The sequence below is a fragment of the Myotis nattereri genome, assembly GCF_964212035.1.
Source record: "Myotis nattereri genome assembly, chromosome: 4".
In the NCBI taxonomy this organism is placed as follows: Eukaryota; Metazoa; Chordata; class Mammalia; order Chiroptera; family Vespertilionidae; genus Myotis; species Myotis nattereri.
The window spans coordinates 101,540,926-101,565,058 of NC_138079.1; the positions used below are offsets into that span (position 1 = coordinate 101,540,926).

A 24,133-nucleotide genomic window follows, 5' to 3' on the forward strand; every position below is an offset into this window, starting at 1 on the left:
GCGGCAAAGGCGCCTGATTCTCCGATCATGGCTGGGGGGGCAGGGCAAAGGCGGCTCGAGGGCCGCCTTTGCCCTGCCCCCCCAGCTCTTAGCTCCCCCCTGGGTTTCCGATCACTGTCAGTGGCAGGGGGCTTCTTCCTGCTTTCCCTTTCGCCTCCCTGCATTGTGCCTACATATGCAAATTAGCCGCCATCTTGTTGGCAGTTAACTGCCAATCTTAGTTGGCAGTTAACTACCAATCTTAGTTGGCAGTTAATTTGCATATAGCCCTGATTAGCCAATGAAAAAGGTATCGCCGTACGCCAATTACCATTTTTCTCTTTTATTAGTGTAGATTTTTATTGATTTCAGAGAGGAAGGGAGAGACAGAGACAGATAGAAGCATCAGTGATGAGAGAGAATCATTGATTGGCTGCCTCCTGCTCGCTCCTCCACTGGGGATCGAGCTTGCAACACAGCATGTGCTCTTACTGGGAATTGAACTGTGACCTCCTGGTTCATAGGTCGATGCTCAACCCACTGAGCAACCCGGCTGGGCTAAGTTGCATTGTTTTTGTTTTCTATTTATTTTTTGTTAATCTTCACCCAGGGATATTTTTCCATTGATTTTTTTTTTTTTTAGAGTGGAAGTGGGAGGTTGGGGGGGCAGAGAGGGAGAAACATCGATTGCTTGCCTCCTGCATGAGCCTGGACCAGGACTGATGATCAAGCCTGCAATCCGGGTACATGCCGGTGACCGGAATTGAACCTGGGACCCTTCAGTCTGAGGGCCAACACTATCCACTGAGCCAAACCAGCTAGGGCTAAGTTGTGTTGTTTTTGATGGGTGTCAGTGGCTTGACCCATGGCCCCCCAACCTCACCCTGCCCTCCTGACCTAGCCTGCATACTTGCTTCCTAGTTTGAGACCAGACTCTGAGAGGCTGTTTGTTCACTTGTTGGGGGTTGTGGGGCTGACCTCCCTGGGATAAGGACGGCCTAGACCAGCCGTGGGCAAACTACGGCCTGCGGGCCGGATCCGGCCGTTTGAAATGAATAAAACTAAAAAAAAAAAAAAAGACCGTACCCTTTTATGTAATGATGTTTACTTTGAATTTATATTAGTTCACACAAACACTCCATCCATGCTTTTGTTCCGGCCCTCCGGTCCAGTTTAAGAACCCATTGTGGCCCTCGAGTCAAAAAGTTTGCCCACCCCTGCCCTAGACTCTTCCTCAAGGCCAGGCCTGGTCCCTGTACCTGCCCACCACACACTGAGTGCCTGGCCCTGCTCCTCCCACAGAAACCTGAGTGGGAACCCGTTGGAGTGTGACTGTGGCCTAGCTTGGCTGCCGCGCTGGGTAGAGGAGCAGCGGGTTCATGTGGTGCAGCCAGAGGCGGCCACTTGTGCGGGGCCTGGCCCCCTGGCTGGCCTGCCCCTCCTTCGAGTCCCCTTGTCTGACGGTGGCTGTGGTGAGTGTGGGCAGGGCCAGCTGCGTTTCCTGGGGTACAGCCCTCCCAAGCAGGGCCTCTGCCGGTGCTCGGGTCCCCAGCCTCCACAGTAGATGGGGACCCGGGGAACAGGGCTGAGACAGACTAACTGGGCCAGGAAGGCCCTCTGGACCAGGGTGTGGGCAGGGTGGGGGAAGACCAGCAGTGGGGTGGGGTGGGGTGGGGTGATCTGGGATCTAGAGTGGGGCCTGAGAGGCAGCCATCTGCCCCTTTCAGGTGAGAAGTACGTTGCCTGCCTCCCCAACAACAGCTCGGGTGCCACGGTGCTGGTGGCCTTCTCAGTTGCTCATGAGGGTCCACTGGTGCCCGAGGCCTGCAGTGCCTTCTGCTTCTCCACCGGCCAGGACTTCGCGGCCCTCTCAGAGCAGGGCCACTGCCTGTGCGGGACTGCCCATCCCCCCAACACCTCCTCCATCTGCCTGTCCTTCTGCTCTAGCTCCCCACAGCCCCCTGCCCCTGCCTGCGGGGGCCCCACGGTCCTCCAGAATGTCTTCCCTGCCTCCCCAGGGGCTGCCCTGGTGGGGCCCCAAGGACCCCTGGCCTCTGGCCAGCCAGCAGCCTTCCATGTCACTGCCTTGCTGCCTGTCAGCTCCACACACTGGGACTTTGGTGACAGCTCCCCTGAGGTGGACATTGCTGGTCCTGCCAGCGTTCACCACTATGTGCTGCCTGGGCGCTATCACGTGACAGCAGTGCTGGCCCTGGGGGCTGGCTCAGCCCAACTGAGGACAGAGGTGCAGGTGGAGGCGGCTCCCGCGGCCCTAGAGCTCATGTGCCCAGCCTCGGTGCACAGTGATGAGACCCTTGAGCTCAGCATCCGAAATCGTGGTGGCTCAGGCCTTGAAGCTACCTACAGCATCATGGCCCTGGGCGAGGAGCCAGTCCAAGGTGGGTACTTCCCTGGGCCCGGGTCACCACTCCTGTTTCTCACCCCAGGGTCAGGGGTGGGTGGGGCAGAGGCCCAGGTGGGCACACATTAATGCCCCATCTCTCTCCCTGCCGGCCCCCAGTGGTGCATCCGCTATGTCCGTCTGACACCGAGATCTTCCCTGGTAACGGACACTGTTATCGCCTGGTAGCAGAGAAGGCAGCCTGGCTGCAGGCGCAGGAGCAGTGCCGGGCCTGGGCTGGGGCTGCCCTGGCCATGGTGGACAGTCCCGCCATCCAGCACTTCCTGGTTTCCCGCGTCACCAGGTACCTGAACCCAGCCTTGAGAGCCTGGGAGGTTGGGGTGGCGAGGCTGAGCACTGTGGTGGGGACAGAGCCTGAGACAGTCAGGAGGACAGGTGAGAGCGGCTGGAGAGGCCTCAGTGCCAGCCCAGGCTGGCGATGGGGCCAGACCCCACCTCCTGGTCCCTGTGTGGCAGAGCCCAGTTAGACAGTGAAACCATATCCTTCCATCCTCAGTGTAGAGGAGGGGGAATTAGTTGAGGGTCAGTGGTCAAACCCATGCCCAAGGTCACTGGTTAATATGCTTGGCCCAGTGCCTGTCTCTGACTACAGCTCCTCATTTCTTTCTCTGTGTCTATCCCTGTCCCTCTGCTCGTCCCTGTGTCTGTCCCTATCCCTATCTCTCTGTCTGTTTCTGTGTCCATTCCTAGCTATGTGTCTACAGTTCTTGCCCCTCAGAGGGTCTTCCTACCTTGGCAGAACTATGGAGAATATCCCTTCGGGAACTGATATGTGGGTGTCATGGTCCCCAAATGCCACACTCTGGGCCTCCCCACAGGACATAGTGCTGGTCTGATTGAGGCAAGATCCTTTGGCTGGGCCCCTAGCCGCATGGGGAGGGTGGCTGGAGGGAATTACTATGGGCCTTGCTCTCCAGGTCATGTCTCTGAGCCTCGCTTTTCCCATCTGGAGAGTAGGGGCAGGGCCCACCTGCTCCTAGAGAGGATGACTGGAGGGGCACTTGTCTTTGGGGAGCCCCCTGAGTCCTCGCCCTCCCCATCATCTGCAGGGGCCTGGACGTGTGGATCGGCTTCTCGGCTGTGGAGGGCGCCGAGGGAGGCCCGCGGTCTCAGGGTGAGGCCTTCAGCCTAGAGAGCTGCCAGAACTGGCTGCCTGGGGAGCCACATCCCGCTACTGCAGAGCGCTGTGTGCGGCTTGGGCCAGCTGGGCAGTGCAACACGGACCTGTGCTCGGCACCACACAGCTACGTCTGTGAGCTGCGGCCTGGAGGTGCGCTGGGGCTGCTGGGCTGGGGGGTGCCTTCTGCCCTGGACCAAGACAGCTACTCTCCAAGCACAGTCTCCTGGCCCCAGAGCTCCTCCTACCCTTGGCTAAGACAGTGCCCCCCCCCCCCCCACCCGGCTCCTTTCTTAGCCGGTCAGTGTTCATTAGGTGTTTGCTGAGCACCTCCTGTCGTCCTGGGCACCGGACGGAAACAGACAAAGATAGAGGAAGCTGGAGGGTTGGGGGGCTGCTGCCAGGTGGCTCAGTCCTGCCCTGGCCCCTTTCACTCTCCTCTTTGGCCTGGGACCAGTACCTCATTGCACACTTGCCACCCCAGGCCCCGTGTGGGATGCGGAGAACTTCCTCCTGGGGGCGCCCAGCGGAGACCTGCAGGGACCACTGAGCCCCCTGGCACAGCAAGAGGCCCTCTCTCCCCCCCAGGAGCCCGTCGAGGTAGGCCAGCCAAGACCCTGCCCCCGGACACAGATCACTCTTACTGTGTGCCTCTTTAGAAAACAGCTGCTTTTTTTTTTATTTCAGAGAGGAAGGGAGAGGGAGAAAGAGATAGAAACATCAATGATGAGAATCATTGGCTGGCTGCCTCCTGCACGCCCTCTACTGGAGATTGAGCCTGCAACCCAGGCATGTGCCCTAACCAGGCATCGATCCGTGATCTGGTTCAGAGGTCGATGCTCAACCACTGAGCCATGCTGGCTGGGCAACAGCTGCTTTTTTAAGGGCCCTTTTTAATTTCCTGTGTGCCCAGAAGAGATGGTTTAGAATAGCCGTCGCCAAACTTTCGGACCTCGCGGACCACCAGTGGTCCGTGGACCACCGGTTGGCGACGCTGGTTTAGAAAAACCGCTGTTGCACAGGGAGGAGAAGCCCCTGGCCTGGTGTCCAGGGGAGTTCTGAGTTCCTGTGCCTTTTCTCTCTGTGTCTGTGGATTAAAAAAAACCCACGGTGGGGGTCCTGCTGCTCACAGATGCTTTGACATGACTTTCCCTGCCTAGCAAAGCGCGTGGGGAGCCTCATAAAGCCCCTGTTGTGGCTCCTTCCCCTCTCGGCTGGTGGGGGCTACATGCCAGGGTTTGTGGAGCGAGCATACCAAACCCCCCTCCTACCTGCACCTGCTCCCCACCCTCCCCCTCCCTCCCCGTCCTTATTCCTTTCCGTCTCACCAGGTGATGGTGTTCCCTGGCCTGGGCCTGAGCCGTGAAGCCTTCCTCACCGCTGCCGAGTTTGGAACCCAAGAGCTCGGCCGGCCTGCCCAGATGAGGCTACAGGTGTACCGGCCCATGGGAGGAGCAGGTGGGACCCTGTCCTGGTGGTGGGAGTTGGGGGGCTTGGGTAGCCTCTGTGCGTTGTCGTGCCTGCTGGTCTCTTGACCATTGGACTGGTCTCTAGCCTCAAGGTGGACAGAATGGTGTCCACAGAGACCACTCGTGCCGGGGTCCCAAGGACAGATCGGATAGGGTTTGCCTGGGTGGGGGTTCTCCTGGCTGTCAGCTGGCCCGGTGTTGGGAAGGGGAGGAGAATGATGGTAGAGGCCGGGAGTACTTCATGGCAGGGCCCCAGGTAGTAGTGGACATCCTGACTGGAACTCCCCGTAAATCAGGACCTGACACCCTTCCTCTCCTCACAGGGGTCCCAGCGAACAGCAGCGAGCCTGAGAGGAGGTCCCTGGAGAACAGGACTGAGCTGGCTCCTGACTGTACACCAGAAGGCGTCTGGTGCCCCAGATCCAACATCTGCCTGCCGCTGGACACCCCCTGCTACCCTCAGGCCAACGGGTCCACGGCGGGGCCGGGGCTCCCAGGGGCCTCCTACACACTGTGGAGGGAGTTCCTCTTCTCTGTACCTGCGGGGCCCCCTGCCCAGTACTCGGTGTGTGTCACTGGCCTGGGTGCCATCTGCCTCCCCATTAAACAGACAATATGCAGATTCTCCCACATCGTCCGCGGGCCCCCTGCCCACCCCCGGCCTTGTCAGAGCCCTTGTTCATCTCCCAGCACAAGAAGCTCCCACCCCAGGACCGTTACGCTTTCTGTGCCTCTGAGGAGGACTCTAAACCTCCTGGCTTGGCCTTTTCCTTCCTCCTCTTCAAGTCTTGGCTGCAGTGTCCCTCAGAGGTCCCTCCCCTGTCCGGGAAGCCCCATCTGCCCGCATTCTCTCAGTCTTGCCTAGTGCATGTTCTGTTTGTCTGAGGCTGTCCCTTCTGTCCCCACCATGAGTGCCTGGGGCCCCTCTGAAGCCTGGTAGAGTGAGTGAGTGAGTGGTAAGTGTTGAGATCATGTGGAGGAGTGACTCCGGGGTACCCGCTAGGGTCCTACCTGCCTGTTGGAGCCCTGGCCCAGTGTTCTCTGCAGGCCCCTGACCAGAGGTGGCCCGCTGTGAGGCCCTGACACAGACCCACCTCCCTCTCCCGTAGGTCGCCTTCCGTGGCCAGGATGGCCCCCTGCTCCCTGGTGACCTCATAGGCTTCCAGCATGATGCCGGCCCAGGCGCCCTCCTGCGCTGTACCCCAGCACTCAGCCATCCTGGCCCCGAGGCCCCATACTTCTCTACTAATGCCTCGGGCTGGCTGGGCTGCCTGCCTCCCCAGCTAGAGGCCAGCCGGGCTGGCCAGGCCTGTGCCCTGCAGCTGCTCACTGCCACGGAACGGCTCACCCCCCTGCTGGGCCTCAGGCCCAATCCAGGGCTGAGGCGGCCAGGACGCTATGAGGTCCAGGCCTCAGTGGGCAACAGCGTGTCCAGGTGGAACCTATCCTGCAGCTTCGATGTGCTCTCCTCAGTGGCCGGGCTTCGGGTCGTCCACCCCACCCCCCACGATGGCCTCCTCTACATGTCCACCAATGGCTCAGCCTTGGTGCTCCAGGTAGACTCCGGTGCCAACGCCACAGCCACGGTGCGCTGGCCCGGAGGCAACATCAGTGCACCCTTCGAGGCCACCTGCCCGGATTCAGTGGCTGCCCTGGTGCCAAGCTGCGCCCATGAGTCCAACAACACCCTGTTCTCAGTGTTGGCACTGCCGAGGCTCCATGAGGGCGAGCATGCAGTGGAGGTTGTGGTGGAGAACAGCGCCAGCCGGGCCAACCTCAGCCTGTGGGTGAAGGTGGAGGAGCCCATCTGCGGCCTCCGAGCCATGCCCAGCCCCGAGGCCCGCGTGCTGCAGGGCGTCCTGGTGGTGAGTGTGGCCAGCAGGTCTGTACGACCTCTCCTGAGATAAGGTGTCCATGCAAAGAGTGGCCTCTCCCCGGTGATGAAAGAGCTTGGTTGGTTAATGGGCAGGTCCTGTTAGGTGGCCATTTATTCCTAAATTACTGAAAAGTCACTGCTGGAGCAGTGGCTCTAAAAACGTTTTTTCCACTCTCACATTTCAAGAAACAAATTGTAAAACTCTTCGCATACTTCTGACCTCATTAACCCTGGGTGTGTTTTCAGGCCCTGAGCACTTTTTGAGAAGGGGTCTGATGCCACCTGGCCACATGAAGGCCTTCGGGGAAGGGACTGTCCCTGGGCCTGGGGTGCCCACCTGAACAAGGCAGCCACCAGCTCTGCACCTTTGCCCAGGGACTTTGGAAGGGCTGTTTCTGACAGTCCTGCCACTGTACAGTGTGTCCCGCAGCTTGCCCAGTCACACCTGTTCACACCTGTTCTATCAGGTGATGCAGGTAAATATCTAGCATGAGACGCATTGAGACTCATGTGCCTTCCCAAATGGCACTGTGCTGTTCAACTCAGGGGCTTGAGCAGGAGCCCTGGAAGGGGTGTGCCCATTCAGAGATGACAGGTGGCGAACTGAGGTAAAGAGGTCAAGGTGTGACTAAACCCCAGCTCAGCCCCATGTGGCTCCTTAGTCGAGGGTGAGCCCTGAGGCCCTCCTCCTACCCCTTCTTGCCTTCACTCTCCTCCACAGTGTCTTCAAGTCCTGTCCCAGGGAGCCCCACAGGGAGGTGTGTCCAGGACGGTAGACGTAGGCTGAGGGCAGTGTTGGTCCTCCAGAGACCCTGTGCTGGGGCAGGGTCACCGTGGGCTGACGCTGTGCCCTTTCCTCAGAGGTACAGCCCCGTGGTGGAGGCCGGCTCAGACATGGCCTTCCGCTGGACCATCGATGACAAGCAGTCGTTGACTTTTTACAATGTGGTCTTCAACGTCATCTACCAGAGCGCCGCGGTTTTCAAGCTCTCGGTGGGTGAAGGGTGCAGGAAAGGCTGCGGGCGGGCGGATGACTAGTGCTCACCCTTGCCTTCTGTTTCTGTTCCGCGTTGCTCCTGCCCACCCGGTGGTAGCTGGGGTGAGTGCCTGCTGGCTACCTGAACACCGCCACCTGTCTCCACAGCTGACAGCCACCAACCATGTGAGCAATGTCACTGTGAACTACAACGTCACCGTGGAGCGGATGCATAAGATGCGGGGCCTGCGGGTGTCTGCAGTGCCACCTGTGATGCCCCCCAATGCCACGCTGGAGCTGGCGGCTGATGTGCTAGTGGACTCGGCTGTGGAGGTGGCCTTTCTGTGAGTGCACTGGGCCCAGCAGGTAGCAGGGGTGCCAGGTCCCTTCCTCATCTGTCGGGAGGTGATGGGTACATAGGATCTAGGAGGGGGTGGGAGCTGCAGCAGGGCTGGGTGGTACCCTGAACGAAGGTACAAGAATAATGACTATAGCCAGGCAAGGGTGCCCCCTATGAGAGCGGCCAGCCTGTCCCACTCATCCTCCCAGATGTTCACTGCCTGCCTGCTGCCCTGGCAGGTGGACCTTCGGGGATGGGGAGCAGGTGATCGGCCAGTTCAAGCCTCCATACGACGAGTCCTTCCAGGTCCCAGACCCCATGGTGGCCCAGGTGCTAGTGGAGCACAACACCACTCACACCTACACCATCCCAGGTGAGGGCGGGCCCACAGCCCTGCTGGCCCCCACTGGGCAAGCCCTCCTAGGGGCAGCCCCCTTCAAGTAGCTTGGGGTGATGGCCCAGGGCCTTACTAGGGTGACAGAGGGGTGGCTGGGGGTGAGGGGTGGGCTAGGTCACTGATTCCTGTGAACTGAATTTGCTGATAGGAAACTAGACCCTCCTGTGTCTTTCTCTGAGCCTTTTTTTGGAGAGAAGGGGTGGAGGGCTACTGTTTAGTTACTTTTAAAATTCCAGAACCCTCATACAGAGAATGCAAAGTAAATAGCAGGGTTCCCACGATCCTTGCTTTGCTCTGGCCTCACTCTGTTAACCCCGGTGAAGTCTCACTCGGAGATGGTCTGTTCCTCATCCCAGCTCTGCTGTGGCTCTGTGTCGTTCTGTGCTGATGGCGCCTGACACACACCTCTCCGTGAGGCCCCGGGGGTGGGACCCACGGGTGTTCTTTCCGTTTTGACCACGGCCCTACTCTGCCCTTCTGAGAGGTTCCTGCGCACAGCAGCCCTCATGAGGTTAGGGAGGGATTGTGCTAGCAGGCGGCGTGGTGGCCACAGCGCCATTCCCACTCTGGGCCTGTCTCCCAGGTGAGTACAACTTGACCCTGCTCGTGTCTACCGCCTTCGAGAACTTGACGCAGTTGGTGCCTGTGAGTGTGCGTGCCATTCTGCCTGCCGTGGCTGTGGCTGTGGGCAACCCTGTCCTGGTGGCTGGCCTGCCCGTCACCTTCTCCCCACACCCACTGCCTTCTCCTGGGAGCATCCTGTACACGTGGGACTTTGGGGATGGCTCCCCGGCTGTGGCACATCACCAGCCAATGGTCAACCACACATACACCTCGAGGGGTACGTACCACGTCTGCCTAGAGGTCAACAACACAGTGAGCAGCACGGGGGCGTGCACCGACGTCCGCGTCTTTGAAGAGCTCCATGGCCTGCGTGTGAGCCTGAGCTCAGCCGTGGAGCAGGGCACGCCAGTGGTGGTCAGCGCCGCCCTGGAGTCGGGCGACAATGTCACGTGGACTTTTGACATGGGGGATGGCACGGTGCTCACGGGCCCGGAGGCCGCAGTGGAGCATGTGTACTTGCAGGCTCGGAACTACACGGTGACCGTGGGCGTGTCTAGCCCCGCTGGCCACCTCGCCCAGAGCCTGCCCGTGCAGGTCTTTGTCCTGGAGGTGTTGTGGATTGACCCTGTGGCCTGCATACCAGTGCAGCCGCAGGCCCGGCTCACGGCCCACGTCACGGGGAACCCTGCCCACTATGTCTTCGACTGGACCTTTGGGGATGGCTCCTCCAACACGACCATCTGGGGGGACCCGACTGTGACTCACAACTTCACACAGAGTGGCACGTTTCCCCTGGTGCTCATCCTGTCAAGCCGTGTGAACAAGGCGCATTACTTCACCAGTGTGTGCGTGGAGCCCGAGGTGGGCAACGTCACTCTGCTGCCTGAGAGGCAGTTCGTGCGGCTTGGAGACAAGGCCCAGTTGGTGGCCCACGCCTGGCCCCCGTTCCACTACCGCTACACCTGGGACTTTGGCACCGAGGATGCACCCTGCGTCGGGGTCCCCGAGGCCACCTTCACCTATTGGGATGCAGGCTCCTACCTGGTGACGGTCACTGTGTCCAACAACATCTCAGCTGCCAACGACTCAGCGCTCGTGGAGGTGCAGGAGCCCGTGGAGCTCACGGGCATCAGGGTCAATGGGTCCCGTGTGCTGGAGCTGCAGCAGCCTTACCTGTTCTCCACTGTGGGCCACGGGCGCCCTGTCACCTACCTGTGGGAGCTTGGGGATGGCGCACGGCTGGAGGGCCCTTCGGTCACTCACATCTACACCAGCACAGGCCACTTCACCGTCAGGGTGGCCGGCTGGAACGAGGTGAGCCGCGGGGAGGCCCAGCTGAATGTTTCCGTACAGCGGCGTGTACAGGGGCTCAGTATCAATGCCAGCCGCACAGTGGTGCCCTTGAACGGTAGCGTGAGCTTCAGCACCTCGCTGGAGGCGGGCAGTGATGTGCGCTACTCGTGGGTGCTCTGTGACCGTTGCACACCCATTCCTGGGGGCCCCACTATCTCCTATACCTTTCGCTCTGTGGGCACCTTCAACATCATTGTCACAGCTGAGAATGAGGTGGGCGCTGCCCAGGATAGCATCTTCGTCTACGTCCTGCAACGCATTGAGGGGCTGCAGGTGGCCGGTGGTGGTGGCGGCTGCTGCTTCCCCACCAACAGCACCCTTCAGCTACAGGCTGTGGTCAGGGATGGTACCAACATCTCCTATGGCTGGACTGCCCAGCGGGACAGCGGCACAACCCTGGTTGGCAGCGGCAAAACCTTCTCACTCACTGTGCTTGAGGCTGGCACCTACCACGTCCAGCTGCGGGCCACAAACATGCTGGGCAGTGCCTCAACCAACCGCACCGTAGAGTTTGTGGAGCCTGTGGGGTGGCTGTCTGTGGCTGCCTCCCCGAACCCGGCCCCTGTCAACGTGAGTGTCACCTTCTGCGCCGAACTGGCTGGTGGCAGTGATGTCATTTACACCTGGTCCCTGGAGGAAGGACTGAGCTGGGAGACCCCAGAGCCATCCACGACCCACACCTTCCCCACTCCCGGCCTATACCTGGTCACAGTCACGGCCAAGAACCAGCTGGGCGTGGCCAACACCACCATTGAGTTGGCCGTGCAAGTGCCTGTGAGTGGCCTCAGCATCAGGGCCAGTGAGCTGGATGGAAGCTTTGTGACGACTGGCTCCACTGTGCCCTTCTGGGGGCAGGTGGCCTCCGGCACCAATGTCAGCTGGTGCTGGGCTGTTCCAGGTGGCAGCAGACACGGCCAGCACGTCACTGTGGCCTTCCCTGATGCTGGCACCTTCTCTGTCCAGCTCAATGCCTCCAACGCCGTCAGCTGGCTCATCGCCACACACAGCCTCGTGGTGGAGGAGCCCGTCGTGGGCCTGGTACTGTGGGCCAGCAGCAAGGTGGTGGAGCCTGGGCAGCTGGTCCACTTCCAGATCCTGCTGGCCTCTGGTTCAGCCGTCAGCTTCCACCTGCAGGTCGCGGGGGCTGGCCTCGAGGCGCTCCCAGGGCCTCGCTTTTCCCGCAGCTTCCCCCGGGTGGGGGACTACACAGTGAGCATCCAGGCCGAGAACCACGTGAGCCGGGCGCAGGCGCAGGCACGCATCCTGGTGCTGGAGGCCGTGGGTGGGCTCCAGGTGCCCAACTGCTGCGAAGCAGGCATCGCCACAGGCACTGAGAGGAACTTCACGGCCCGAGTGCAGCGGGGGTCTCGTGTTGCCTATGCCTGGTACTTCTCCTTACAGAAGGTCCAGGGGGACTCGCTGGTCATCCTGTCCGGCCGTGAGGTCACCTACACCCCTGTGGCCGCGGGGCTCCTGGAGATCCACGTGCGTGCCTTTAATGAGCTGGGTGGCATGAACCAGACTCTGGTGGTTGAGGTCCAGGATGTCATCCAGTACGTGGCGCTGCGCAGCGGCCGCTGCTTCACCAACCGCTCCGCCCGGTTTGAGGCTGCCACCAGCCCCAGCCCCCGGCGCGTGGCCTACCACTGGGACTTCGGGGATGGGGCCCCAGCAGAGGACACGGAGGATCCCTGGGCTGAGCACTCCTACCTGCAGCCTGGGGACTACCACGTGGAGGTGAATGCCTCCAACCTGGTGAGCTTCTTTGTGGCACAGGCCACAGTTACCGTCCACGTGCTGGCCTGCAGGGAGCCCAAGGTGGACGTGGCCCTGCCCCCTCAGGTGCTGATGCGGCGCTCCCAGCGCAACTACCTGGAGGCCCACATTGACCTGCGCGGCTGTGTCAGCTACCAGACGGAGTACCGCTGGGAGGTGTACCGCGCCGCCAGCTGCCAGCGGCCTGGGCGCGCAGCCCGTGTGCCCCTGCCTGGCGTGGACGTGAGCCGGCCCCAGCTGGTGGTGCCTCGCCTGGTGCTGCCTGTGGGCCACTACTGCTTCGTGTTTGTGGTGTCGTTTGGGGACACACCCCTGTCGCAGAGCATCCAGGCCAACGTGACAGTAGCCCCGGAGCGCCTCGTGCCCATTGTTGAGGGAGGCTCCTACCGAGTGTGGTCAGACGTGCAGGACCTTGTGCTGGACGGGAGCAAGTCCTATGACCCCAACCTGGAGGATGGCGACCAGACACCGCTCAGCTTCCACTGGGCCTGTGTGGCCTCAACGCAGGTCCGATTCTCGGCAGGGCCAGAGGAAGGGGCGTCCTTCAGTCCCCTCGGGTGTCTGCAGTAATGAGCCCAGCAGGGGGAGAGGGTTCATCTACTGGCAGAGTCCTGGTGGCTTGATCCCAGCAGGGGGAGGGGTGTCCCCAGCTGTCCTCTGGGTCAGGCTCTGCTTTGAGGGGCGGGGGGGGGGGTCCAGGGTCTCATCGCCCCTGTTCTTGGCCCCAGAGCGAGACTGGTGGGTGTGTGCTGAACTTCGGGCCCCGCGGAAACAGCATAGTCACCATCCCTCGGGAGCGTCTGCAAGCCGGCGTGGAGTACACCTTCAATCTGACCGTGTGGAAGGCTGGCCGGAAGGAGGAGGCCACCAACCAGACGGTGGGTGCCACCTGCCCTTGGCCTTAGCCCAGGAAAGGGGAGCCAGAGGCCTGCATTGCAGGGGGGCGGGGCGGGGGGGGTGGCGAGGAAGGGCTGCCAGGAAGGCTGAGTACACAGGGCTGCCTCCTACGGATAGCACCAAACACCCTTTAAGGTTTTCTGTGTTTAGTACTTCTAGCTGCTTCAGCATTATTTCCTTCCAAACCTTAGAGGAGCCATACAGCTCTTGTGATTTGTGAAAAATAAACTGTCCCAACAGCACAAAGGCAACAGTGAGGAAACACATTCTCCCTGAGAGTGGCTGTCCTAGCCTGACAGGGAGGCCTGTCTTCCCTCTCCATGGGCATGTGCTCTGCTCCCCTCCCCTGGACTGGCCAGGAGGTCAGGTCCCCTGTCAGCCACTGCAGCTGCTGTTGAGCAGGGCCTGCTGATGGGAGCAGGTGTGCCAGGCCCTGCTGGTGCCTGGGTTGGGGTGTCTGTCCCCAGTGCCAGGCCTCTCCCGGATGGCCTGCCTCGGGACTGTCTGGGAAGGTAGGCGCTCCGAGCAGGGTCCAGCTCAGCTGGGCTGTCAGAGGTGGACCCCACCCCCCAGGACAGCAGGAACCTCAGAAGGGGCTGTGTAGAACACAGCTGTCCTCATTCCTGTGTGCATTCATATGTGAGCACATATCAGGTGCCTCCTGTTGCCAGGCCCAAGATAGGCACTAGATGCTGCAGAAAATAAGCCCAACATGGTCTCTGCTCCTTCAGATGATCCCTGCTCCCAAATTGGAAGATACAAAACCCGATGAATGCCCTGGGTGAGGGCCAAGCTCACTGTCCTTTGGGAACTTGGACTTGGGGCCTAGAGGGGAGCTTCCCCATTTGGGACAACAGCATGTGCAGAGGAAGAGGCCCTTCTTGCCGAAACCGGTTTGGCTCAGTGGATAGAGCATCGGCCTGCGGACTGAAGGGTCCCAGGTTCGATTCCGGTCAAGGGCATGTACCTGGGTTGCGGGCACATCCCCAATAGGAGATGTGCAGGAGGCAGCTGATCAATGTTTCTCTCTCATCGATGTTTCTAGCTCTCTATTTCTCTCCCTTCCTCTCTGTAAAAAATCAATAAAATATATTTTTTTTAAAAAAAGAGGCCCTTCTCCTGGGCCCAGCCGCCCTGCTGACCTGGGCAGACTTGGGGTCTGGGCCTCAGAAGCAGCGGCCCTTATCTCAGGGCCTGGTCTTCCTGTCACCCCCCCGCCCCCCCATCTCCAGGTGCTGATCCGGAGCGGCCGGGTGCCCATAGTGTCCTTGGAGTGCGTGTCCTGCAAGGCGCAGGGGGTGTACGCAGTGAGCCGCAGCTCCTACGTTTACTTGGAGGGCCGCTGTGACAACTGCAGTGAGGGCTCCAAGCGCGGGGTGAGCTGGGTGGGCCTGGGCTGGGCAGGGCTGGGTGTAGGGTCGGTGCTTAGGTGGCGACGTGTCCAAGCGCCGAGGGCTCAGCAGCCCCCATCCTGCCCCTGAGTGCGCATCTACACCCACAGCTCTGGGCTGCTCGCACCTTCAGCAACAAGACGCTGGTGCTGGATGAGACAACCACCTCCACAGGCAGCACTGGCATGCGGCTGGTGGTACGGCGCGGTGTGCTGCGGGACGGCGAGGGCTACACGTTCACACTCACGGTGCTGGGCCGCTCCGGCGAGGAGGAGGGCTGCGCTTCCATCCGCCTCTCCCCCAACCGCCCTCCGCTGGGGGGTTCCTGCCACCTCTTCCCACTGGACGCCGTGCGTGCTCTCACCACCAAGGTGCACTTCGAGTGCACGGGTGAGTGCGGCCGGGAGGGAGGCGGGAGGCACGGTGATGCCCAGGGAGGCCCGCACGGAGCGGCTGAGGTGACTTGTGGCCCGCAGGCTGGCGGGATGCAGAGGATGCGGGTGCCCCCCTCGTGTACGCCCTGCTGCTTCAGCGCTGCCGCCAGGGCCACTGTGAGGAGTTCTGTGTGTACAAGGGCAGTCTCTCCACCTATGGGGCTGTGCTGCCACCCGGTTTCGCACCGCACTTTGAGGTGGGCCTGGCTGTGGTGGTGCAGGACCAGCTGGGTGCTGCCGTGGTCGCCCTCAACAGGTGAGCAGGGCCCCTGGGAGCAGGGCCTGGGGGATGGGAGCAGGGGCTGCTGCCTGTTCACCTATGACCTCTGTGTGCAGGTCTCTGGCCATCACCCTGCCAGAGCCCCCAGGTGACCCCCTGGGAGGCCCCCTGGAACTCACCCCATGGCTGCACAGCCTCACGGAGAGTATGCTGCCCAGGCTGCTGAGACAGGCTGACCCCCAGCATGTCATCGAATACTCACTGGCCCTTATCACTGTGCTCAACGAGGTCAGTTCCGAGGCTGCGGCATTTGCCCTCAGCTGTTGGGTGCTGGCCCAGAGCAGTACTTCTGACTGGAGCCTCGAGTTCTTGCAAAGGGCTTGTCCCTGGCTCCCGACAGACAGAGTCCCTAACCTCCTTGAAATGGCTTCTCCTCTCAGCAGAGGGCTGAGCGCTTTCACTGATGGTCCCTTCCTGGGACCCTCCCCAGTGTCAGATTCCCCCTGCCTTGCCTCTTCGTGCGCCCCAGAACCTCAGGAGGGCCCTTGAAGAAACAGGGTTTGAGTCACTGCCTGCAGTATGCAGCACCTGAGATGGTCTGCACTGTGCCCACCAACATGGCTACCTGTTGTCCACTGATAGCTGCCTTGTGCCCACCACCCACAGTATGAGCAGACCCTGACCATGGTGGCAGAGCCAGACTTAAGGTGGCAGCTGCAAGCCGAGATACGCAAGAATATCACAGAGACCCTGGTCTCCCTGCGGGTCAACACCGTGGACGACATCCAGCAGATCGCAGCCGTGCTGGCCCAGTGCATGGTAGGATGGGACCCGGGCTCTTCGGCAGCACTAGGCCTCCCTACCCAAGCGTCTGGCCAGCCGTGTGCCCTTCCTGGGGGAGCCCAGCATGAGCCATAGGTGCCCCCCAGGATGACCCTGCAGGGTGGCCCAGGACAAAAGGAGCAGCCCAGGTATGGAGAGGGCTGACATGGCTTCTCCAGCCCCGAGAGGCTGCCCACCACCTCGCCTAGGAACCGGGAGCTGCTGGGCTGGGCCACATCTTGATGGGGTCGGGGGCACTGTACCTCAAGTGCCAGGGTTGCTACAGAGGCCTTAGCAGAGGAGCAAAGAGCCTTCTGGGAGTCTCCCTGTCTGCCATGTGGCCTTTGTGGCTATTTGTGTGGCTGGGGTGGCCAGTAGGGCCATATTACCTTGGGTTTTGTTGTAGGTAGAGAGGAGCCCCAGGAAGGCTCTCAACAGGGAGGCATGTGGGGGAAGCTGTGTTTGGGTGGTTTGGAGAGACCCGATGGAAACAAACAGGCTGTGGTCATGGAGGTCACCCCAGAATCACAGTGAATGTGATGGAGTTAAGCTGGGCCAGGAGCTTAAGAGGGAGCTACCAGGCTGGAGCGAGGCTGGACATGGCCTGGGTTCCCTACAGGCGGCCAGCAGGGAGCCTGTGTGCCGCCCATGCCTGCAGAAGACCCTGCACAAGCTGGAGGCCATGATGCGCATCCTGCAGGCCGAGACCACCGCGGGCACTGGGACACCCACCGCCATTGCCGACAACATCCTCAACATCACAGGTGTGGGCTGGGGCCGGGGACCCCATGGGACTCCTCCATTCCTCCATCTTTCTGCCCCCCTGCCGCTGCTCGTTTCTCTCCCCCAACCCTTCTTCCCTTGTCACATTTCTTCCTATCACCTCTCCCCCAACCCTCCCACCTCTCCTCCCAACCTCACTCCCCACGTCTCCTCCATCCACAGGCGACCTCATCCACCTGTCCAACTCAAACGTGCAGGACCTGCAGCCCTCAGAGCTGGGGGCTGAGCCACCTGCACTGAGGGTGGCCTCCAGGGCCTATAACCTGTCGTCAGCTCTCATGGGCATCCTCATGCGCTCCCGAGTGCTCAATGAGGAGCCCCTGACCCTGGCGGGCGAGGAGATTGTGGCACAGGGCAAGCGCTCAGACCCACTGAGCCTGCTGTGCCAGGGCAATGCCTCGGGCCCCGGCTGCCACTTCTCCATCCCTGCCGCCTTCAGTGGGGCTCTGTCCAACCTCAGCGACGTGGTGCAGCTCATCTTCCTTGTTGACTCCAACCCCTTCCCCTTTGGCTACATAAGCAACTACACCGTCTCCACCAAGGTGGCATCTATGGCCTTCCAGACGCAGGCTGGCACCCAGATCCCCATTGGGCAGCTGGCCTCGGAGCGTGCCATCACCGTGAAGGTGCCCAACAGCCCTGACCAGGCTGCCCGGGTCCACCGCATCCCTGCTGGTTCCGCCATCGTCCCGCCCCGGGCCTCGGTCAGTGCTGTGGTCACCCCCAACCACAGCAAACCTGAGGCCGGGCTACACCTACAGCTCACCTACACAGTGCTGAACGGTGGGTGCCATGGGCCGCGCAGTGGGCTGTGGGGGAGCCAGGGAGGAGCAGGAGCCGTTTCCCGCATTGAGTTCCTCCAGCCGTGCAGGAGGGAGGGTTCAGGGGCGCTCAGGGGTGTCGCCCAGGTGGGTGGTCATCTGACCCTATACATGCCGCCCCCAGAGCACTACCTGTCTGAGGAGCCTGAGCCCTACCTGGCTGTCTACCTGCATTCAGCGCCCTGGCCCAACGAGCACAACTGCTCGGCCAGCAGGAAGATCAGCCTGGAGGCGCTGGTGGGCCAGGACCACAGGCCCTACACCTTTTTCATCGCCCCTGGGTGAGGACCGGGAGTGGCCTCCATGCTGGGCCACTGGGTCTGACAAACCGGACCAGGACTCGGTGTCAGGGGTGGGGGAGCTGGACACGATTAGAACCGAATGTGCCGAGGTCGCGTGGGCTCCCTGCGGGGGCAGGTGTGCAGCAGAGTGACGGGGGCGTGGCCAGGCCTGGCCTTGAATGGTGAGCGTGACTGTGGCAGAGATTACTGCGGTGACTGGGCAGGGTGTGGCTGTGACATCCCCCCTGCTTCTAACAGGACCCGAGACCTGGGCGGGAGTTACTACCTGAACCTGACCAGCCACTTCCGCTGGTCCGCGCTGGACGTGTCTGTGGGCCTGTACACGTCCCTGTGCCAGTACTTCAGTGAGAAGGAGATGATGTGGCGGACGGAGGGGCTGGTGCCCCTGGAGGAGACCTCGCCCAGCCAGGCTGTCTGCCTCACCCGCCACCTCACGGCCTTCGGAGCCAGCCTCTTTGTGCCCCCCAGCCACGTCCACTTCATCTTCCCTGTGAGTGGGCCCGTGGTCCTGGGCAGTGTGGGGCCAGCTCCATCCTGAGACTGGGAGGCTAGGGCCATGCTTCCCGCGCCTGATGGCTCTGCCTCCCCAGGAGCCGGCCGTGGACGTGAACTACGTCGTCCTGCTGACGTGTGCCATGTGCCTGGTGACCTACGCGGTCACGGCTGTGATCCTCCGGAAGCTGGACCAGCTCGACGTTAGCCGGGTCCGCGTCATCCCGTTCTGTGGGAAGGGAGGCCGCTTCAAGTACGAGATCCTGGTCAAGACTGGCTGGGGCCGAGGCTCAGGTGAGGGGAGGCCACTTTCTTTAAGAGCGACCGTCCTCACAGATGACGGAACAGGGCTCACTCGACACAATGCTGTGACCTGGGGACAGGTGGTCACCCTGCCTGAGAAGGAGAGCAGTCTCTGTGAAGCAGGTCACACGGGACCTGCTAGTGTGCGCAGGGCATGTGAAAGCGAGCTCAGTGATCCACAGAGGAAATTATTTTGTTGTTATTTTTTTGTTAATCCTCACCTGAGGATATTTTTCCATTGACTTTTTTTTTTAGGGAGGGAGGGAAGGGGAGAAAGAGAAACACATCGATTGGTTGCCTCCTGCATGCGCCCTGACTAGGGCCAGAGAATGAACCTGCAACCCAGGTACAATGCCCTTGACCAGGAACCCGTGACCCTGTGGTCCGCAGGCTGATGCTCTAACCACTGAGCACACCAGCCAGGGTGGAAAATGATTATTAAATGATAATAAATCATTGTGAAAACAATAAAAATTATTTCCAAGATGGTAAAAACCATTGGCTATAAACAGTACAGTATAACTTGAAACATTTAGTTAGTACAGCATACTTAAAACAGACACACTGGGAATTAAAGTGTTTTATTTCTTTGTGAAAAACTTACCAAGAATAGTTTAACAGTGTTTTCTCATGTAACTCACAATATGGAGTGACCATCTTTCTGTGCCCTGGCGAAAGGCCATATTCTAACACAGTGGTTCTCAACCTTCCTGCCCTTTAAATACAGTTAGTTCCTCATGCTGTGACCCAACCATAAAATTATTTCCGTTGCTACTTCATAACTGTAATGTTGCTGCTGTTATGAATCGTAATGTAAATATCTGATATGCAGGATGGTCTTAGGCGACCCCTGTGAAAGGGTCGTTCGACCGCCCAAGGGGTCGCGACCCACAGGTTGAGAACCGCTGAACCTAACATTTCTTGTTTGCACTCTCCATATCATGAAATGCCTTGGAGAGTTCTTTTAATATGAAGTTTTTGCCCCCATATTTGTTCTGTAACATCATTGTCCATTTTGTCACGGCCACTGTCCTTATTTATGCTGGAAAGTTGGTCACTGGTGGCCTTTCTGGAGTCTCCGCAGGGTCCGCACTCCCATGGCTGCCGCTTCAATGGTTCATCCACCTTGGATTCAGAGTTCACATCCAGCATTACCATTTTTCATTTATTTGCTGTACTTTCCTCTTTGCCGGCCAGTGCCCTGCTTTGATGGCTCATTCTTGTAAAACACGGGTGGCTTCATTTTGGGGAGACCAGGAGGCAGCACCATTACACACTGGGGGGTCTGTGGGAACTGAAAGACGCACCGTGACCGTCATCAGCCGGCTTTGGGAGAAGTGAGCGATGGCCACTGATCAGGCTGTGCATCCCTTATTTACACAGTGGACTGAAGAGCTAGCAGCCAAGTTTATATTTCTCACAGTTACAGTTAACATACCGTCATATCTAACATATGAATCATGTCATTGGGGCTGTGTTTACTTAACAAATTAGGTAACTGAGATTTGTGTTCATAAGAGCTGAGCAGAGTGAGGACTGCCTATGCTTGAATGAAGGAAGACAGGAAAAAAACGGCTGGTGGGCAGCAAACCTAGAGTCCTACCGCCTCCCCTTCCATCCCCAGGCACCACGGCACATGTGGGCATCATGCTGTATGGGGCGGACAGCCGGAGTGGCCACCGGCACCTGGATGGGGACAGAGCCTTTCACCGCAATAGTTTGGACATCTTCCAGATTGCCACCCCGCACAGCCTGGGCAGTGTGTGGAAGATCCGAGTGTGGCACGACAACAAAGGTCTGAGTGGGCACCTGCTCCTGCCCCTCTCTCCTTCCCAACTGGCACTCTGCCGCCCTGACCCAGCTCCCGCCCCCTCTGCAGGGCTCAGTCCCGCCTGGTTCCTGCAGCACGTCATCGTCAGGGATCTGCAGACTGCCCGCAGCACTTTCTTCTTGGTCAACGACTGGCTGTCAGTGGAGACTGAGGCTAATGGGGGCCTGGTGGAGAAGGAGGTGCTGGCAGCGAGTAAGGGCCTGCTTCCCCTGTCGCACCCTGAGGCTGGAGGAGGAGCCGGCGCCCCTGGCCTCCTGGAACCCCATCTGTGCCCTTTCTCTAGGTGACGCAGCCCTTCGGCGGTTCCAGCGCCTCCTGGTGGCTGAGCTGCAGCGTGGCTTTTTTGACAAGCACATCTGGCTCTCCATATGGGACCGGCCGCCGCGGAGCCGCTTCACTCGCGTCCAGCGGGCCACCTGCTGTGTTCTCCTCATCTGCCTGTTCCTGGGTGCCAATGCGGTGTGGTATGGGGTCGTGGGAGACACTGCCTACAGGTGGGTGCCTGTGGGGGTTCGGATGTACTCCCTCTGCCCAACCCCTTCTGCCCCTCCCGGCCTAACCTAGCCAGGTCTCTCCTCTCTTGCCACACAGCTCGGGGCCTGTGTCCGGTCTGATTCCGCTGAGTGTTGACACGATTGCCGTTGGCCTAGTGTCCAGTGTGGTTGTCTACCCCATCTACCTGGTTATCCTGTTCCTCTTCCGGATGTCCCGGAGCAAGGTGGGTTGGGAAACTGGGAGCCTGGAGAATAGGGCCTCGTTGCCTGTGCAGAGGGCTGTGCTGTCCAGCATGGCAGCTAAAGAGGGAAAATCAGCAAGGCCTTCAACTGGAGGAAAGGAGAAATACAGTTGTTGAAATGATGTCACTACCAACAACACAGAAATTAACAGGACTGATAACTCAGAAGAAACAAACAAGTTCCTAGAAAGACAAACTACCAAAACTGCCTCAAGGAGAAATAGAAAACCTGAGCACACATGTAGCAAGTACAGAGGTTGAATTTAAAACCTCCCATGAAGAGAAGCCCAGATGGCCTCACTGGTGATTATACCAAACAGTTACAGAAGAATCAGCAGTTCTTCCCAGGCTCAAAAGCAGAAGGGCACTTCCTAACTCACCCCATAAGGCCAGCATGGCCCTGACACCACAGCCAGACGGGCACCACAGACCACTCTCGTTAGGAATATGCAGGCAAAAATCCTCAACAAAATAGCAAATCAAATCCAGCAGCTCATAAGAGGACTTATACACATGACCAAGAGGGATGTACCCCAGGAATCCAGCACAGTGATATTAGCCATATGCAGCTGTTTATATTTAAACTAGAGGCCTGGTGCACAAATTCATGCACAGGTGGGGTCCGGCTGGCCCACCCCAATTGGGGCCAAACTGGCTGGGGGGAGGGGCCACAGGCAGTTGGCCGGCGGGCCCCACCCCCTGGTTGAACTCCTGGTCGAGGGGACAATTTGCATATTAGCCTTTTATTACATAGGATAGGATCAACACCTCGGTTCCTCAGTTGCTCCAGCCACATTTGAAGTGCTCTGTAGTGGCACAGCAAGCATGTCAAACTCAAAGGCTAACACGGGCCAAATAAACAAGGTTTAAGTTTATGTGGGCCACAAAAAACAAAAGCTTCAATTTTCATGGAAACAGGTTTATTTCGATAGAGACATGCTGAATACAAAGGGCTGAAATAAATGAGTAATCATTAACACAAAATAATAGAACATTTTAATAAAAATTAATATTTTTTCTTGAACATTAACTTACCAGACACTGAATAACTGCACAAATTAATAAGCATAATGCAAATAAACCTATTTTTCTTGTTCTCCAAAAGCGATACATTTCCTGTTGCACACACCAAACAAGTCAGTACAAGACTAATGACATGGCAATCGGCTGCTAAAATATTCGCTGCTAGTATTGGTGGAGAGAAATGGTGTGCCTGCGTGTAAGGGAAATGGATGCAACACAATTATAGTAAACAGTCATTAGCTAACATTGTACTTCATTATTAAAATCATGTATAACAGGATATTGTAAAAATTAAGTTAGGAAATTTTTATTAAGACGTTTCTTATATGCTGTTATATTGGCTGGGCTGCAAAAATATTCGTTGATGAGCTGCGAGTTTGACATGCTTGGGCTGCGGTGACAGTGCAGGTATAGAATGTGTGCGTCATTCCAGAACATTCTGTAGGAAAAGCTAGTCTAGACTCCGCCTGCTCAGGAGGTTGCATGTCTCCCTGAAATAGGAGCTAGAGCTGCCCCTGCTGACTACCTGCCTTTCCCTGTAGGTGGCTGGGGCCCCAAACCCCACACCCACAGGGCAGCAGGTCCTGGACATGGACAGCTACCTGGACTCTTCTGTGCTGGACAGCTCCTTCCTCACCTTCCCTGGGCCCCGTGCTGAGGTGAGGGCTCCTGACGGGCCCTGCCTGGGTTGGGTGGGTGTCACTGCCTCTGGGCAGCTTGGAGTCTGAGGCTCTGTCTGTACTTTTCAACAGGCCTTTGCTGGACAAATGAAAAGTGACTTATTTCTGGACGATTCCAAAAGGTGGGGGCCCCTAGAGAAAATGTGGACCTTGGTGTAGGTCAGCTGCACATGCCATGTCATGGTTACCTGGGTTGCGTGTGTGCCATGTCATGGTTACCTGGGCTGTGTGTGTGCCATGTCATGGTTACCTGGGCTGCGTGTGTGCCATGTCATGGTTACCTGGGCTGCGTGTGTGCCATGTCATGGTTACCTGGGCTGTGTGTGTGCCATGTCATGGTTACCTGGGCTGCGTGTGTGCCATGTCATGGTTACCTGGGCTGCGTGTGTGCCATGTCATGGTTACCTGGGCTGCGTGTGTGCCATGTCATGGTTACCTGGGCTGCGTGTGTGCCATGTCATGGTTACCTGGGCTGCGTGTGTGCCATGTTATGGGTGTCCAGGCTGCATGTGTGCCATGTCATGGTTACCTGGGCTGTGTGTGTGCCATGTCATGGTTACCTGGGCTGTGTGTGTGCCATGTCATGGGTATCTGGGCTGCGTGTGTGCCATGTCATGGTTACCTGGGCTACGTGTGTGGCATGTTATGGGTGTCCAGGCTGCATGTGTGCCATGTCATGGTTACCTGGGCTGTGTGTGTGCCATGTCATGGGTATCTGGGCTGCATGTGCTGTTGCGTGTCCTCGTCCAGTGTTTGTTGGCCCTTTGTATTGTCACATACTGTTCCAGGGGGGTGTTTGCTCAGAAGCCCCATGCATCCATGTGTGACTGGATGTGCAGACGTGTTTCCTTGGGCTCCCCCTGCTGACCCGTGTCATCTATAGCCTAGTGTGCTGGCCATCCAGCGAAGGCACGCTCAGTTGGCCAGACTTGCTGAGTGACCCATCCATCATGGGCAGCACCCTGCAGCGGCTGGCACGGGGTCGGATGGGCCACATTCTGGGCCCTGAGGAGGACAGTCTCTCCCTGGTCAGCCCCTCCTCACCTGCCAAATACTTCTCAGCTTCAGGTGAGCAGGAATGGGAGACACCCGTAAGTTCTCCCAAGAGGGTTCTAAGGCTCAGGGTGGG

General features: G+C 59.0%; 1 protein-coding gene across 1 annotated transcript in view; it reads left to right on the forward strand.

The window, feature by feature from the left end:
- PKD1 (polycystin 1, transient receptor potential channel interacting) overlaps window positions 1–24,133 on the forward strand; it is a 50,461-nt gene that overhangs the window by 16,475 nt on the left and 9,853 nt on the right. Inside the window, exons 4-33 of the mRNA XM_081090053.1 lie at window positions 1,282–1,451; window positions 1,707–2,378; window positions 2,501–2,684; window positions 3,451–3,671; window positions 4,003–4,118; window positions 4,850–4,976; window positions 5,311–5,552; window positions 6,097–6,852; window positions 7,725–7,856; window positions 8,008–8,183; window positions 8,419–8,552; window positions 9,160–12,776; window positions 12,998–13,147; window positions 14,399–14,542; window positions 14,668–14,947; window positions 15,034–15,247; window positions 15,328–15,499; window positions 15,878–16,030; window positions 16,653–16,797; window positions 16,979–17,599; window positions 17,762–17,918; window positions 18,177–18,429; window positions 18,530–18,725; window positions 20,359–20,529; window positions 20,614–20,757; window positions 20,849–21,059; window positions 21,157–21,283; window positions 22,867–22,983; window positions 23,077–23,126; window positions 23,888–24,072. Coding sequence (XP_080946179.1) covers window positions 1,282–1,451; window positions 1,707–2,378; window positions 2,501–2,684; window positions 3,451–3,671; window positions 4,003–4,118; window positions 4,850–4,976; window positions 5,311–5,552; window positions 6,097–6,852; window positions 7,725–7,856; window positions 8,008–8,183; window positions 8,419–8,552; window positions 9,160–12,776; window positions 12,998–13,147; window positions 14,399–14,542; window positions 14,668–14,947; window positions 15,034–15,247; window positions 15,328–15,499; window positions 15,878–16,030; window positions 16,653–16,797; window positions 16,979–17,599; window positions 17,762–17,918; window positions 18,177–18,429; window positions 18,530–18,725; window positions 20,359–20,529; window positions 20,614–20,757; window positions 20,849–21,059; window positions 21,157–21,283; window positions 22,867–22,983; window positions 23,077–23,126; window positions 23,888–24,072 — 10,037 coding nt within the window. The remainder of the gene's footprint in view (window positions 1–1,281; window positions 1,452–1,706; window positions 2,379–2,500; window positions 2,685–3,450; window positions 3,672–4,002; window positions 4,119–4,849; window positions 4,977–5,310; window positions 5,553–6,096; window positions 6,853–7,724; window positions 7,857–8,007; window positions 8,184–8,418; window positions 8,553–9,159; window positions 12,777–12,997; window positions 13,148–14,398; window positions 14,543–14,667; window positions 14,948–15,033; window positions 15,248–15,327; window positions 15,500–15,877; window positions 16,031–16,652; window positions 16,798–16,978; window positions 17,600–17,761; window positions 17,919–18,176; window positions 18,430–18,529; window positions 18,726–20,358; window positions 20,530–20,613; window positions 20,758–20,848; window positions 21,060–21,156; window positions 21,284–22,866; window positions 22,984–23,076; window positions 23,127–23,887; window positions 24,073–24,133) is intronic.